Below are 18174 nucleotides of genomic sequence, written 5' to 3' on the forward strand. Positions count from 1 at the left end.
TCCGTTGGCCTCCTCTCTAGAGTGGTCTGCCTTCAAGGTTGTGAAGAGGGTTTTCTCTGCTTCAACAGGTCAGGTGGGTCCTTCACCATTGGATCCATCCTCAACATCTCAGCTGACTTTGCACCATGATCCTCAGTATTCTACTCCACTGGGACACCCAGCCCAAAGCTTCCAGGCCAGCCTGCCAGGTATTGTCATCTCTTCTAATACTTCTACAGAGCATCCCACTGAAGAAGTCCCTAAGAAGAGGATGTGCAAGAGGAGGCACTTGGACTCCCCCCAGCAGTCTGTCACCAAGGATACTGACTTTGGTGAGGAAGAAGGGTCTCCCAAATCACCACCCGATGACATCTCATTTGGAGACATCCTTAAGATCCTTAAACAGAAGGATGGCTGATCTGCCCAAAACCCAACTCCTGAGAAGTCAGTATTTCTGAAAGCTTTTGGTACTGGTCCATTTACCTCCTGTGTTACTCCACCTACTGATGAACTTATTAATTTGGTTTCTAAGTAGGAGTGGAAGGAACCTGATATGATTGAGCTGATCCCCAAGAGACCAGACAGGATTCTAGCTCCACCAGTAGGAAGAGAACACTGGAGTAAGGGGTGACCATTTGATGCAATGGTCATGGCAGCAGCTACAAAGAAGGAACTTGCAGAACAGAGTTTCTCTGTCCATCCCCCCATTAGAGAATCTAGGGCACAGGACAGATTTGGGAAGCAAGTTTATGCTTTAGCGACATTTGCTGTCCGATTACTGAACCACTTGGCACACTTCACAAGACTGCAAAAGGACTTGGCTAAGGAACTTTCCAACTCCCTTTCATGGACCACTGGTGCAAAGGCTCAAACTTCTGTGGCCTCACAGTTGGCTACCCTTCAGTCTATTGCAAATTTCTACATGAGGCTCATCTTACACACTGTAGAAGGTGCCTCTACAGCTGCAGGTTCAGGTATTTCCATCAGGAACCATGCCTGGATGCACCTGTGTGATTTTGCAAAGCCCTTCAAGTCATCTTTCATCAATTATTCCTTTGATGGCTCTTCTTTGTTTGGCCCAACAGTAAAAGACACACTCTCCAGGTGTGAGAAAGACAGAAAGACCCTGTCTGTAGTGGGCATGTGTTTTTCGACCCCTCAGTGGATCTTTTCTAGGAATCTACTGAGAGGTCGAAAGATGTGGTTCAAGAAGTCTTAGGGTTCTTTCCAGGACACACATGGAGGTAGTTCCCCCAAAAACAGATGGGGGAATGATAATGGTAGAAGATGCCCCTTTGGCAGAGGAGTCCTGCAAAACTGAGGGTCTAGAGATACATTCTCCATCAGACCCTCTCAGCGCTCCTGAACGGAGGCCTAGTTAGCTTCCTCTGGAAGCTGACAGGGGTCACTTATCTCTGCACCAGGAAGCCTGGCTAAACATAACAAAGGACACCTGGGTTCAGAGAATCATTTCTAGAGGTTATATTATCCTCTTTTCCATACCATCTCCGTTACCCAGGAAAACCACCCATTCAAGGGAAGCACTAGAAATCCAAAAACTACTAGAAAAAGAGTCATCCAGGAGGTTCCTCCAAACCAAAGGGAATCCAGAACTTACTCAAGATTCTTTTTAGTGACAAAGAAAGCAAGAGACTGGAGAGCAGTTTTAGATCTCAGTGTGTTGAACAAATCAGTTTGATACACCAAGTTTCAAGATGGTCATGGTTCAGTTCATTCTGAGCAAGAATGATTGGATGTGCTTGATAGACCAAGATGCACATTGTCACATAAAAATGAACAGATGATCCAGAAGGTACTTATGCTTCTGGCTGGCAGCCAGTTATTGCCAGTTCAAAGCACTGCCCTTTGGCCTTACCACAGCCCCCAGAGTGTCAGCAAGTGTATGGCAGTTGTAGCAGCTCACTTGAGACTGCATGGATTCTGGGTGTTTCCATGCTTAGATGATGGGCTCATTACCACTCCAACCAGGCATCAACTGGTACAAGCATGAGACCAAGTGTTGCAAGCTTGCTCAAATCTTGGAATAACCGTCAGATACAACAAGTCACAATTATAACTGACTCAGACATTGGAATTCATAGGAGCAATGTTCAACACAGTATGTGTGGTAGCATCTCTTCTACTTTCGTGAGTACAAACAATAAGAAATCAGGTCAGGAAAATAATTTGCAGTACCAGGATTTCTGCCCGCTTGATTCTGCAAGCCCTGGGATCAATGTCAGTGGGAATAATATCACATGAGAAATCTGCAGTGGATGCTACAAACACAGTGGTCAATTCTCTATCAACCTATGTCAACCAAAATAAGAATAGCTCAGGTATGCAAATGGTATCTTTCCTGTTGGATGCAGTCATAACAATTGTTGCAAGGTCATCCTTTCATTCTCCCTCAACCCAAGGTCATAGTGACCATGGATGCTTCCCAGATTGGGGAGGACATTTTCTGGGGAAGACAGTCCAAGGCACTTGGTCCCCTGAAGAAACCAGTTTGCATATCAGTGTTCTGGAAATGAGACTGGTGCTTTTGGTGATTTGAATATTCTGAAACTCTCATTTTCTCAGAACAATTGTGATCCAAATGGACAACATGTCAGCAGTTTGGTACATCAACAAACAAGGAGGGAACCAGATCTTATCCCATATGTCAAGAAGCCCTGAGGGTGTGGCAATGGGCAAATTCTTCCAACCACTTTCTAGTTGCAATGCATATTCCAGGGAAATCCGACATGATAGCAGGCAAACTGAGCAGGTACATTTTACTACTTCATAAGTGGTCTCTCAACAACAAAGTGACGGATATGATTTTGCATCAGTAGGACCAGCCTTGCTGCGATCTTTTTCCATTTCCCCTAAACAACAAGTGCAGCAGCTTCTTTGCCCTAATCTCCTCACTGGGGGAATCACCAAGGGATGCTTTACTCCATGATTGACCCCCTGGTTTTCTGTAGGCTTATCCCCTGACTCCTTTAATTCCCATATTCCTTTAGAAAGCAGCCAGGTTGAAGAGCAAAGTCATCCCCATTGCACCTTGCTGGCCTCAACAAGTTTCCCTTCATTTAGCCTCATCTTCTGTACCAACCTTAGATTCTATATCTAACTCTAGACCTCATGTCTCACCCAACAGGCATGGTCTCTCCAATTCCATTAATAACCAGGCATCCTATGCTCTCTTTCCCTGTCCATTCTATACTGTTATCTTCCCATAAACCCTCTATGAGGAAACTCTACAGAAGTAAATGGAGAAGATTTGTTCATTGGGCAGAGCTCAGATTCATGCTGTTCTTGAATGTTTAGTGAGTTTATTCCACAAGGGTGCTAGCTCATCGACTATTAAAATTCAACTCGCAGCCATCTCTAACTTTCATGTGTCAAAAGTCCTCCCTGGCTTCCTGTAAACTGCGCAAAGCCTTTTTGAATGGTTCTCTTCTACTTAGAGCTCCTTATAAAGATCCTATACCATCATTGGATCTAAATGTGGTACTGCAAGCCTTCTTTCTTTGAACCTGCAGCTAAATGTGGATTAACATTTTTAACCTTGAAAACTGTCTTTTTACTTGCAATTACATCTGCTTGAAGAATTTCAGAACTTCAAGCATTATCTTCTAAGCCCCCATACTTGATTTTCCACAAGGATACGGTCACCTTATGTATCAATGCTTCCTTCCTACCCAAGGTGGTGTCAGAATCCAACATTAACCAAGCCAGTAATCGTCCATTATTCTTCCCAAACTTTACAAGTAAAGAAGAATATACGCTGCACTTATTGGATGTTTATAGGCAGTTACATTTCTACCTGCATAGAACAAAAGAAATTAGAAAGACAGACCAGCTGTCTGTTTTATTTGCACATAACAAGTTGGTTGAATCAGTTACAAAGGTAACTCCAGCCACATGGTTGTCAGATTGCATTTCATTTGTCTACAGCAAATTGAATTTCCCCTTACCAAAACCAATAAAAGCTCCTTTGACTAGATCTATGGCTACTTCCACTGTATTCCTGTCTAGAGCATCCATGGACAATGTATGTGTGGCTGCAACTTGGTCAAATCCCCATACCTTTATCACTTTTACAAACTAGATCTGGTCTTGAGGAGAAGAGTGGCCTTTGGCTCAACCTTACTCAGGAATATCCTTCCTTAGAGCCCACCCAGGAATTTAGGTAGCTGGAGACTGTATCCCATCCATTGAGGAATGAATGAAAATTGACAACATCAAATAAAGAAGTTATGTACTTAACATAGCATTCCATCTGTGTTGTCCATGTTCATTCTTCCTCAACTCCCCACCCTCCATCCCCCTCCATTTCTCACAAATGGCTTCTGGAAGAATGAGATTTTTAAGGATACCATATGTCCCTGGTGTTGAACTCCAGTTATGGCAATTCTTTTATTGTTTCTCTCTCTGTCTCTCTTTCTCTCTCTCTCAAGCTGTAAATATGATCTAAGGGAAGTTAGGCATAGTGCATTACAGGTAGGAAAGGAGCTGGAGAGTTTGTTGGTGGCCACGAGCTAGTGTAATGGCCAAGTCAGATCTGAGTGTCGGATCCAAACCTATCCATTAAGGGAAAAAGAAAATGGACAACACAGATGGAATGTTATGGTAAGTACAGTAGAGAGTAGATTATCCAAACTAATTGGGACCTAGGGTACTTCGGATAATCAAACTGTTCGGATAATCAAACATATAACTGAACAGGATAAAAAACTTCTAAAATCTTGTTTTTTTGTCTGCACTCAGGAATACACTTTTCAACCATTCAGTGATTCCAGTGGACAATAAAGAATATTTTTCACACACGGGCTGGCTACAAGCTCAAAAAACATGCTCAAGCAAATACATATAATGTTTACATATTATGACTTTTATGATTTTTAATACCCAAAAACTTTGGAAGGCTGGTTCAGATAACTGACATTTCGCATAATTGACTCTGTACTGTACATAACTTCTTTTTTAATCCTTGTGTTCTTAATACTTTGTATAATATGGCACCATTTATTTACCTTTTGGTCACACAGCTTTAATGGAATTAATGCAATTATGAAATAGTCATAACTGCCTTTCTAAAAAGAACATTTATATCTCAGAATGTCCTCACATTACCCACCATGTTATGCCATTTTTACTAGCACCCACTGTTTGAATACACCACCCCCAACATGACAGTATCACACTCTGTTTTTGTATTATTAATGAAAACTTGGAAATATGTTCTATTTTATCATAATTTTTGTAAACACTCCTTAATAACTCCAGCTCTAGATATCCCATAATGGCCATTTCCCTGTCATGCTTAGCAAATCACTGTCATAGTTTTATGTGTGTACCTTTACTGGGACTTCCGACTTCAGAAATTAGACTTTGAAAACAGTGACAAATATACTTATTTCAAAAGTACAAGGAAGTCTCCTTTTAAGACTAGTATATTATTGACAAGTGTACTCTTGTAGGAAGCAATGAGTTAAATCACTTATTTAATTCTGACTTGACTTATTCATCAATTAAATGTCATCTCTGTCCTATATGCCAGCTTTTCCATGATCAGCAGCAAAAGTGTTGTGAAGACCTTTTTTTAAGAAGTTCTCACACAAGACCACCAGGAAGGCATTTATCAGATTTTGGTATATGAACTTTATGTAGAAGAAGCTGATTGTATTTTGTTTAAACTAGGAGATGCACTAAAGTTAAAATCCTTCCAATGGAAAGTGCCTTTTTCTGATTGTGCTTGCCTTAGGCAGAAGGATTTCAGTATTACAAGCTGTCATATGTAAACCACTTTACTTGACTTTTCATAATGCTGAGTACAACTGAAGACAAATCCAGCTTTCATGCTGAAAGTTGTATTGGCAGTTGCCATGAATCATTCCGAACAAATACTAGTCTTTTACACAAACTGCCAGAATGAAAGAGAACGTATCTTACATCACTGGATGTTAACAGTCAAATGTTACAGCAGAACTAATAAATAAAAAAAAAATGAGTAGCTTTTGTCTCATTCACATAAAGGAAAAAAAAGGCCTACCAGGTAATAATCAAATGTCTACTTTATTGACTCCTGCAATGAAATGTGTAATAAACCCCTGGAAGGCAAGGATGAATTTTAAATAATCTTCCAGAATGTAGCTCCCATCACACGAATATAGCTTACCAAACGTATACAGTGCATTTGTTGGACAGTATGCCATTTTTGTACTGAAAATAAGTTTTTGAAATGGCAGGCAGACGAAACAAACAAGCAACCATAAAGCCTTGATAAACATTCCAGGGCTATTTTATTTGCTGTCAAGTAAAATACATTATTATAAAATGTGTACTCTGCAGCATGCTTTGTGTATGCCTCACTCCACCCTTTCTATAGTGCACAGTGAAAACCTATTCCATTAGATCTGCAGCATCATGAGACATATACTTCAGAAATACTTCTCTACATGATATTTTAGAAATACTTCTCTACACCATATTTTAGAAGCTGCCACATGGACTATGCAAATAACTTCACAAAATATTACAGACTGGAAGCACAGTCCTGTGGTAGAACATGTTCCTGCACTTCTGTGCTACAAGGAATCCTGTAACTGTCAATTTCCTATATGAGCATCGACGTTCTGTTTGTGAATCTGTCCAGATGTTACCACGCTTCTATTACAAATAACACTCTCCAAAGAAGCTAGCACTTTTGTGTTTACCATGACAGTAGAGTATATCTTTGAGGAGAGATTACTGTAACAAGACAAAGAAAGTAATATTTAATATCATTATAACAATTTTATTCAGATGTTACACAGTTACTCTTTTGAATGATTATAATTTTTTTACTACTGTAACAGCAACAATACTTTCTATGTGTCCTACTAAGTATATCCTATTTAACTTCATTATAGCAATGTATTTTTTTAATTATAACATTCTCACTTAAGGGATAGTAGTTTGCTATAGACACACCTCACTGTGAAGAAAAGAAGAAAGCTATTAACAACTCTGACTGGGTGTACTTCAAAAGGTTGAAAACCCATATAGTCGAATTACACAACATCGAGACCATAACAGTGAAAATCGGTTTAACTGAAAGCTTAAAATAATGAAACCCAGAACATCGAACTATACAAGTTATCAGAAGTCTGATCTTCACTTAAAGGAACACTTCTCCATTTAAAGACAGCCTATAATTTAAAGGAGGTGTGGGGGCACAGTCCCCCACATGGGTGGTGCAGGGGGTCTTGCCCCCCTGCAAAGCCGTTGATACTTATTTAGTGTAAGCTGTCTTTAAATGGATAAATTTTCCTTTAAGTGAAGATTGGACTTCTGGTAAGTTGTATAGTTCGATGTTCCGGGTTTCGTTATTTTAAAAAGCTTTCGATTAAACAGATTTTCACTATTATGGTCTCAATGTTTTGTAATTTGACTATATGGGTTTTTTGACCTTTTGAAGAAGACCCCACTGACTACATATCAGTACATCATATACCAAACAAGGTCCCATGGAGCACTATCCTGAGACCATGACATGAATAAGGTCACGGCTGATGAGAACTCAGCATGAGAAAAGAACACATAAGGTAGGTAAATTCAAATGTTATGATTTGCTGTTGCAGTGACTTCTCCTTGAAGATCTACTGTTACGATAAATACTTTACACAGTGGTACTTTATCCTTCCCTTGTGGAACTGAAGTACAGGAAATTAGGTAATTGGAGTTGAGATTGGATTTATTTTGTAATCCCATTCATTTCCTTTGAAGAACAAGCTTGATGTCTGTTGGCAACAGTTATAACAAATACTAATTCTGACAATTATTGGGTTGAGTCTGAAGGTGAAAATAATAAAATGAATCCCACTGGAAATGTAATTTTATTAATTTATTTATTTAATTTCAGAACACTTTTATTGAAGTTTTTTATTTTTTCAAATGTACAAGGAATGAGAGCTATTTTACAAATAGTCCGGAACTAAGCAAAAGAAAGCTGTAGGGAGAACTACTATAACAACAAATGATAACATTTAGTTTTACCAAGCTGTCTAGCTAAAATTTGTCCAGGTAGAGGCATCTTCCTTTCAAGGAACTGAGTCTTATGCTTTTGAAGTACTGAAATAGGATGGAATAATGCTGCCTTAAGTATCCTACATTGTTTTACTCTTTATTTTTTCAGTTCTCCTCACTGTTTTGACTGTTGCACTTTCCCCTTGCTGTACAGTAATTAATTATTACTTGTAGAAGCTTCACCTTATATTTTAATAATAAATTCTGTCTTAGTTTTCATCAGTTTCACTGCTCTTTATTTGTCATTTACAATTATTGGTTTCTTTCACAGTAAGAATAAAGGTTTCAGCTATGGTGACAAACTTAATAAATGTGTTTGTGGTAGGCAAATTACACATAAGGCCTTCCACTCAGAGTGTTTTTTTTGTTAGCATATTGGTCTTCATGTTATTTCTCTATCATTCTAACTAGTGTATTCAACTGCATGGTTACTTTTGGTAGGAATGTGCAGCATCATTTCCAGAAGTTTACAAAGTATGCATAACGGCTAGTTTAGTAAGTACGTAAAGATGAGGCTGCAGGTTGAAACACATTTCCTGTCACCCTTATCGTATCTCACATTAGTGAAATGTGCTTAGGATTAAACACTTTAATAACACTTGTGCTGTGTTAAGATTAGTGTGAGTTACATTAATTTTATAGTCTGTTGTAAATAGCTTTAATGTGTAAACCTGTTAAGTTTAATAGTTTTATTTCTTTTACTAGGAAATTGGACAGTTGCTGCAGACAAGAGGAAAAGAATTTGGAGTTACCACAGGGAGAAAAAGAAGATGCGGTTGGTTAGATCTTGTACTTGTTAAATATGCTCATATGATCAATGGATTCACAGCGTAAGTGCTATATATACATATTAACACTAGATTTTTTTTCCCGTTGTGTTTCAATCACTCATGTTACACATTCACGTATGTTGGAGTTATGAAAGTGTGAATATTATATTCATAAAAGCATATCTTCCTTGGCCTAATTCGTATAAATTGTTTTGCTGTGTCAGCTTTTGCATAGAATATTTTGAAAGGAAAGAGGGGGGATTGAACACTGGCTGAGAAATTGAGCATACCTTACAAGAGACAGTTGTCCATTTGTTGCCATTTCTGTTACAACAGATGAGTGCTTGTAAGCTTATAACCCTGAAATTTCTCTAAGAATTGTCACTGTAAGAATAAATAAGATTACTAGGGTTCTGTTCCCATCAGCTTTATTTCTGCTGGTTTATATTTAAAAAAGTAGTGACTTGTTACCTTCTCTGTAAAAATAAAGGTTTGCAGTGGTGTCCACTAACAAAGATATGTGTGAAAGTTACTGTTTTCTGTAAGGTTAGATTATGTTGTAAATGGTTCTTCTTGCCTGCTTGATGGATAAACATCTCCTGCAAACATGAAGTATATTTTTGCTGCACAGCAACTGTTTTTCATACTGATCACTGCTGCAGTAGCCTAAGCTATATGGGTCATATCCTTCATAGGATACAACAGCCGCCAGCTTCCAAAACTTCAGGGCACCTTTCACTCACCAAAGCCACCAGCCAGCTCAAGCTGAGCTGTCTAAAAGTACTGGTTTGGTTGCCAAGCTCTTCAGAACTTTCCTGCTGCTGTGAAGAGCAGTCATCAGTGGGCTTTGGAGGATAGACGTTCGGCCGGTGCTGTTCCATTGCTGGGCAGATAAGTTTCCTTTGGGAGGAAAAACTTCCACATTAATTTTCCGTTGTTTAAACTAACTTTTTATGAAAAGCAACTATTTTAAAGCTATGAAAAAGTATCTTTATTGGCTTTCACATTACTTTTATGCACTTTTAAATGGGAGCCCACTTTTTTACTTTTGTGATTAACCCCCGGATTCACGAAACCTCCGTGTAAGACTAAATAAGTCTTACTCGGAAACTGCAGTTGAACGTTATGAAATCAGCATGCCATGCATATTCATCAGGGCCTGCTGACTCCACTCCAAGTCTAACACGGACCATGCAGGAAGGCAGGGGGCGTGTCCGACTGCTGAGCAGTCCAAAGGTCCATGCCCCTGCAAGTATCTGAGTTATGCAATGTCAACACACATGAGCGAGTCCGCTCAAATGTCTACATACCCAACACCACACTCCCTCACATTGTAAACCCCCAGTACAGTTATAAAATGTAAAACCTTTAACTTATTTCTTATAGTTCCCGATATAGCTGCCCATATTTGAGCGTGTTTGCACGGGTGTGCCCATTGCTTAGCTACAGTTAGCAATGTCGACATCGAAGAGCATAATAAGAAATGTTTATGCAAATTAAGCCAAATAGCAATAGCGTAGTGGTAGAGCCTACGCACAAAGAAGAGGCATTCATGGTTCTAGTCCCCCCACAACCCTTTCTGTTATATGTTTTAAATTAGTATATGAAATAATACCTGACATATAAGAATAAACTTTTAGTAAAAAGCATAGAAATGGCCTACATATCAGTGAACAAAATGTATAGATATATAAATATAAGAAGGAACTTGACATATAATTGCCCATAGCTAAGCAGTGCTTTACCCAGCACAATATAGTTGACCATAGTTAAGCAGCGCTTAACCCAGTGTAATATAGTTGCCCATAGTTAAGCAGCGCTTTACCGAGCGCAATATAGGTGCCCATAGCTAAGCAGCGCTTTACCTAGCGCAATAGTTTTGCGCGGAGCAGCGCACCGTGCCAACTAGCACACCGTCGGGCAACGTAGAGCAAAGTTGAGCAAAGTCGCCTAAACACAGCCACACCCCCTAGCCTGTTTGGACAGTAGTAAAATAAAAAGCAATGACAAGGCTCGAACCTGGGACACTGTGCACCATAGTCAAAGTACTGAACCACCACACCATGACAGCTTTGCAAAAACATGCACTATCATACATATACTTATGAATGGAAGTTTAACCATTGCTAAGCAGGTTTTCTGTTAGCCGAGAATTTTACAAAACGGCCAATCACAAACAAGTGCGGGAAATGAGGCATATTTAAGCCCCATAGGTGGGAATACTCGCATTAACTGATTGTGGTACCCATTTGCAGTCAGAATGGCTGGAGCTGGAGAGGGAAATCGCTTTAGAGCGCAAAGGTGGGGCATTGAGGAGTCAAAATACATGATTTGGATCCTTGTCCATCGTCATGAGTCCAGACTCCTGCAGGGCCAGTTTCAGGGTACGGAGTTTAAAGCGGAGGCTTGGAACAGGTTAGCTCATGACCTCACCAGTGCCATAGGCGTCCCAAGGACTGGTGAGCAGGTCCGTCACCACCATTCAGACCTGAAGAGACGGAAGCAGGACCAACTGACCCGATGGATACAGGAGGCCCGTCAAATGGAAAATGCCCCACTACTGAGTAGGTAGCCATGGAATGAAGTATGTAAGGAATGCTGTTGTAGTCTATATTATGGATATGTATGTCTCAATATCCCTTCATTTACATTACAGCTGCAGGTGTCCGTGCCGCAAATCAGCAAGCCTATGCAAATAGGCTGCTAAGGCTGCGCCACCAGGCAGGTTAGTAATTCTTCTGCATGTATTATTATATAAAAGAAGTGAGAGAGCCTGAAAAAGAGTGTTGTAACCCATCAATAAAGGTCTAATAAGCTGTGAATAAAGTCTCTGCATGTATTGTAATATAAATTAAGTGAGAGAGTGTGAAAAAGTGTTGGAACCCATTAATAAAGGTATAATAGGTTTGGAATAAAAGTATTCTGCATGCACCAAAATATGAAATGAATGAGAGAGCCACTACAAAAGTGTGTAATGTAATTAATAAAGTAGAATGCCTAGACTGTGTCTGTGTCGCTTTCTTTGATATGTTGTAATACCCTTGCATTATGGAGATAGTGCAGTTGTATTAAATGCAGTCAATCCACAATTGGGCATGTCCATATAAAGTGGATGAAGGGAATGCCAGTAGCCCTTAAGCATATATACAGTCCTCAACTGTTGGTTCATGGCTAGTATGTACAGGTTAATCTGGCACATGAGTAGCTTGTGAATGTGATCCCCAGAAATGTCAGTGTGCTGCTAGAAATGTAGGGGTCTGTTTAAATGTAGCTGAAATATCACCTGGAGACAGCCAGATATGTAGATATATGAATATAAATGAAATATATAAATATGTAGCATTAACATCTGCATCTGGAACAGTTTGTATGTCAGATACAGGTCAGGTATATAAGCAACTATCAAAACCCAATTCACAATTTCATGGACACTGCCTAGTGTAATAATACATGTAGGGGATACATACCTGCTGTCAGTAGGAATGTAGAGTACAGTTATAAGTATATACAAGTTGTTAATGGATTTTTTTCAACCCTACTTTATGTTCATGAATAATGCCATTCCACAACTCAATGGGTATGTGTAATCTCAAAAACATTGTTGGGACATATGTCCTGTTGGTTTATAAATATCTGCATGTACTTTGATGCATGTGCCCTGTTTACATACCAAAACCTTGGTGGCCTATTGCCAACAATCAATCCTGCATGCTGTTGGAATGTCCATTGGTGTTCTAAATATGCATGTGTTATGCCTGCTGTTCAACTGCTGGAATACCTGTGTGTTGGGTTAATGGGAATACTACTGCATGCTGTTACAACTAATTTGGAATGCTGTTGTCTGTTACTAACCCATATTGTCATTAAATCCTGCTAAACATAGAACATATGGGAAGGCTGGTCTCAGTGAACCCTCCTCTCCCATCTCAGCTGGCGATGGCACCTGGCACCAGCATGTCTGGTGCCCAGCCCGGGACCTCCTCCTCCGGTGGCCCTGTGCCACCTTCGGGTGGAAGCACTGCAGGGGATGGGGCTCGCCCCCCTGCAAGCATGGCCAGAGGAGGGCCACCCATCACCCTCCGAATGGTCCGGGCTGTGGTGCGTAGGGAGATTGAGTGCACAGTCGCTGATCCTCTACACCAGCTTGAGGCAAGAGTGGCACGACTCACGAGCGAGCCTGCTCCTCCTACGCAGCCCCCAGCACAGCCACCCTCAGGTCTGTGAAGGTGCAGTGGTGACTGCCCATGGGTGGGGCTCTCAGTTCCACTGTTACCATTTGTGGGCTCATGGGCTTGCGATTTCCAAACATCCTTCACCGTCAATTGTGTTCACCCACCCCATGTGTCATATTCCACCCCTGTATGCGTCTTGTTTGTCTTTTCTGCTTACCTCCCCAACCTACCTCCCACAACATACCTACTTCCCCTACCTCACATTCAACTCTCACCTGAAAAAAAAAAAAAAAAGGGCAAGCTGTTCCCACAAAAAAAATTATGCCCCATACATAGCTGCCCATCTCGCACACATGTCCGCTAGACATGTAAACTGATAATTATAATTGGTAGTACAACATACATTGTTGTCCTCACCCCTCTCTCAGGGGTGGAAGGTTTCAAATTTCACTCCAAATTTCTGCACTATGCACAACTGTTGCTGGTAAAGAAATGGGCAGCTATAGACCTTCCCTACACCCGTCCTGCACATCCCGAGCTGGTTTCCCTACTGTCTTTCCCTCTTTGTGCCCCCTTTTTCACCACTTTCCTATCTCCTCATTTTCTTTTCTTTCAAAGAAATTATAGCGGGGGTTAGCGGGAGTAAGCACTTTTATGCAGTAGTTAGCGGGGGTGCGTGGGTGTGCGCTTAGCTAAGCATCGCTCAAACCCGCTTAAAAGTGCCTTAGTCACTCTGTATGTCAGGGCCCCTGTTCTGCTCAGCAGCAAAATAAAACACCTCTGTCGGTCTCGAACCCCAGACCTTGGACACACTAGACTGCATGAAGAACCACTAAGCCACAGCAGATTTAACAATAACTTGGTGCTGAAATGAATATATCATGCATTACAATGAGTGAATGTAAAGGAAAATAGGAAGGCCATAACACAAAGCTTGCTCTGTGGATCTTTACCAGCAATTGTTGTGGAATTGCATTACATGACTGTGATGAGAGAAGCAGCCATTCTAGCAGCAAATAATGTTACAGAAGCACTTTACAACCCCCACACAGTATCATAGCAGGGCAAACACTGGCATATCTGAATAGGGCGGAGGCCATACTTCCCAACTGTGACTACTTTTTAGGGATGTCCCTGATTGTGAAACATATATTAGCTGTGTCCCTCTGAATCCCTCTGAAAAGTACTGATTTTAGGCAGAAAGGTGGGGTATTACATAATGAATAATGACAATAATAACAGTAGACACCGCTTGTACTTCATAAAAGGTGTACTAATCCATATGCACTGCTTCACTCAAGTCTACACTTACCGTCCCTATTATTTGGAAGGTGTACCTCACTTTCAACTACCTATCCCTGACTCCATGCAAGTATGTATCTGAGTGTTTCATAGGAAGTCAGAGGCACAAACACACAGGCATATCAGCTTTACTGCTGTTACACACTCTGCAAATAGCTTTGGGAGGACTTCCACAAGGATACCCTTCTGTAGGAGTACAACACATAAATACCAAAGGATGTAGCCATGTACTGTAGCAACTGACTGTAACAATTCCATTGTACCAGTGCTGTAAATACCTGTGGGTTGCACAGACAATGAATAACAGGCTAACATCCAGCTACCCTCTGGATCGGTTCACAGTTGGGAACTATGCAGACAGACCACCTGCCTTAGTAAACTAACAGGTACACACCAACCCTTTAAGTCCAGTAAGATAACATTCACACAATAATACATAATGCTCTCTGTATGTCTGCATCCCCCCCCCCCCAAATGTACAATATACTTGTGTGTTCAGGGTCTACCAAGGATGTAGGTAGGCATACTCAGTACTGGAATTGTCCAGTTCTCTTGGGAATCCTGCGCTAATGTCAACAATAAAAAGCGCAAACCCTGCAGAAGTGAGTACATTAATATTCACAGTATAACAGTTCACAAACACTTCATGTGCCAAAAGAATACATTGCAATAACTACTTCTGTATGGCAGTTATTCATATAAGCAGAAAAGACACTACATACTCACATATATCTTGGTTAAGCATTTGTAGGGGTGAGTTAAACTCTACACTGATATCTCTGTACTGGAAGTGGCAACAGTCAGGTCTGATTACAACATGTACATCACTGGCTACAAACCTAGCTTCAGATATAAGAAGTATACCAACCTTCTGAATGGAACAACAGTGTCCACAACAAACAAGCATGGGCCCCACTCTGGAAATCTGAAAGGGCTACGCCTACATAACTTAGCAATTTATAGCAGTGGGTTGCTATGACAGTGTGTACTGCAATTACCACACAGCAGGCTGTATGCATTTACCAAATGCTGGGCATCAATTGTTGCAGAGGGCATCACATGCACATGCACAGATACCTATAAAAGCAGACTGTACTTGCTTTCCCCACATGCAATCATTACATTGCACAACTTGGAGTCTAGCTACATCCAGGAGAGGACAAAAAAAAAAAAAACTTAAAAAAAAATTAAGTAAAACAAAAAAGTTACTGAATTACGAAACTAAAATATTAATTAAGTAAAAAAAAAAAACTTAATTAATAGCCAAAAAATATATATAAGTAAAAACAACCATAACTTAACCAATTCCAAACAGACAGTAAACAAAGTATATAGCTTTGTCACAACATACACAGATGGACCTGCAAATGACAAACAGGTATGTAACAGATATGTAGTTACCGGCAAGTAGTAGATGTTTATGAAGAGTACTGTACATACTTTGAAACATGCATATGTGGCAGCAGTTGGTATGTATGCATTAATGCCATGCATAACTACTGCCATGAACAAATTAGTGTGTAGCTGTGTGCAGTGGGACATAACTGTGACAAATGTAGCTCAGCATTAAATGCCAGACATCTGATCATGTTATCTATGTTCTGTACAGTACTGTGTATAATGGCTGTTTATGGGAGTAGTGCAAACAGCTATATAAACTTGGATGTGACAGAGTAAGACATGCATGATAGTCATATAATGTGTAGCTTAGCATTGTCAACTGCTATACCAGGCTAGTATAGTAAGGTAGCATTTGCAGCTATATATGCTTCCTGTAATATTACTGTGTGCACACATGTGCCAACTGTTCATGTTGTAGCAAGGCCCAACAGCTTATCCGTGAGGTGTACGGACTTACAACAGTGTGGACCATGTGTGTTATTAGCACACACATATGGAGAGATATATATGTGTCAGATATATTAGCATTTGTACATGTGCATAGAGCAAGGGACATACTGCAACTGTTTGTGAAGGGTGGACATATATATGTTGGTGAAGGTTGTTATGTAGGTTGTAGTATGTGGCAAACAAGACAGCATACAGTGCTGGTATATGACATATGGTGTTTAAATGCTGTGGGCATGATTTGTTTGGTTTTCAGTCTTCCAGACAGGGAGTCCTGCTAAAGATACATGGGCTGTGAATACCTTCAATGCATGCTGCACAAGACTGTGCAATATTATTATATAACTGTTTCCCTCTCAACCTTTGCATAATTGATATTCCCACCATGAAAGGTGGACTGTATATGTGCCTATATGTAAATCTATATGTACACCAATGTATGTTTATATGTATGCTCAAGCTCAATGCTGTACATGTATTGCCATCCCTTTTGTTATAAACCCTGTACCCATGAACTACCACATAGGTGGCAGTCTACTCCACACTGAAAGTGTGATAAGCGACCACGGGACACAGGTGGACAATAGTGTCCCTTTTGATAAGCACAGTGCCACACTAGTCATGTAAACTGTGTACGGTCCACATGTCAACAGAAAAGGTGTGTCATCCATGGAAAAAGAGGTCAGTGTTCCACTCTACTCATCAGTCATAAAACCCATCATAGAGTACAATGGCCCTTGTGGTATGTACCTCAGAAGACATTTACAGCAACTGTAGATGCCAGACACATACCTCACAAAGAGTATTACCAGACTCAAACAGATGCCCTATGCAGACTGTCTTACAAAGCCACAGCTACACTGTGTTGCATACCGCCTACCCAGAGGCAACCTCTGCCTAACATACAAAGCTATGCCATACCCACAGGTGTTGGACATGCTCCATGTAAACAGATCAAAATCCCTACATGCTACACACTGTACTGATCTAAACCTTGTAACGTCAAAAAGCAGAACACGCTGGAGTGGTACATTCTCATCTCAGACACATACCTTACTCTGGAACTAACTACCTATCAATAGCAAAGAAAGGTCCTCATTAGCAGTTGTCATGAATAATCATGACGAATGGATCTGAGATAGGAAATACAACCCGGGAATCACCTCTGTGGCTCTGCACATGAACATAAATGACATGGGTGTTGAAGGTCAGGGTAACGTATGGCTAGGTTTCTATAGGCCCTATGGCTAATAGCCCATTAGCTACCTAGGACCCGATACACACACGCATGTACATGTTGCATTAATTGCTATGTGAGGTTGACTGAGTGTGATGGTGAATGTGTAGGTGAATGTGTCAATGTTGTGTATATGTGTGATAGCCTAGTGGGAACCTGTTCATATCATGGTATGTAGTGTTCTATCTATGATCCCCACAGAAGATATGTATGCCATTGCTAGGCAGGAAAAGCAGTATGGCATAAGGTGTGACGTAGTCCCATGGTGTTGACTGGAGTGTGCCATTGTAGGCTAAAGCAGTACATGTATGCTTATTGATTGTTAACACTAGTGAATATAAATCCCATATGAACTGTAGTACTGCCTGAAGCTGTAGGCCTAAACAGCACAGTATGGTGTATATGTACATTGCTTGGAAACACTGTTTTGTTTGTTACCTGTACTCCTCACACATTACATACCTCAGGCATAAGGTTTTGTAAGTGCTGACACACAATACTGTATAGTACACAGGTAAAGCTCATCAGGGTTGCCATACTTTTGTGTCTTGCAGGTATGTCTGATGTGTGTGTGTGTGGGTATGCCTGTAACATGGCCTCAGTCATATGTGTGTTACAGGATATAAGTCCATATCTAGCAACATGTATAGTGTAGTACAGCAGTATGCCACCTATATTGATGAATGTGCACATATGACATGTAGGGGTTTGCTATCAACAAGTAGTGTGGTGTACTGGTAGTACTGTAACTGTACTTCACAATCATTTCAATGGATGACATATTTCTGTATGCATTAGCTTAATATAT

General features: G+C 40.5%; 1 protein-coding gene across 1 annotated transcript in view; it reads left to right on the forward strand.

Moving 5' to 3' along the window:
- ADSS2 (adenylosuccinate synthase 2) overlaps positions 1 to 18174 on the forward strand; it is a 1823915-nt gene that overhangs the window by 1576133 nt on the left and 229608 nt on the right. The window contains exon 10 of the mRNA XM_044058193.1: positions 8743 to 8867. Coding sequence (XP_043914128.1) covers positions 8743 to 8867 — 125 coding nt within the window. The remainder of the gene's footprint in view (positions 1 to 8742; positions 8868 to 18174) is intronic.

The sequence above is a fragment of the Protopterus annectens genome, chromosome 1.part2 (genome assembly GCF_019279795.1).
Source record: "Protopterus annectens isolate FY-2018-M chromosome 1.part2, PAN1.0, whole genome shotgun sequence".
Classification (NCBI taxonomy): domain Eukaryota; kingdom Metazoa; phylum Chordata; order Ceratodontiformes; family Protopteridae; genus Protopterus; species Protopterus annectens.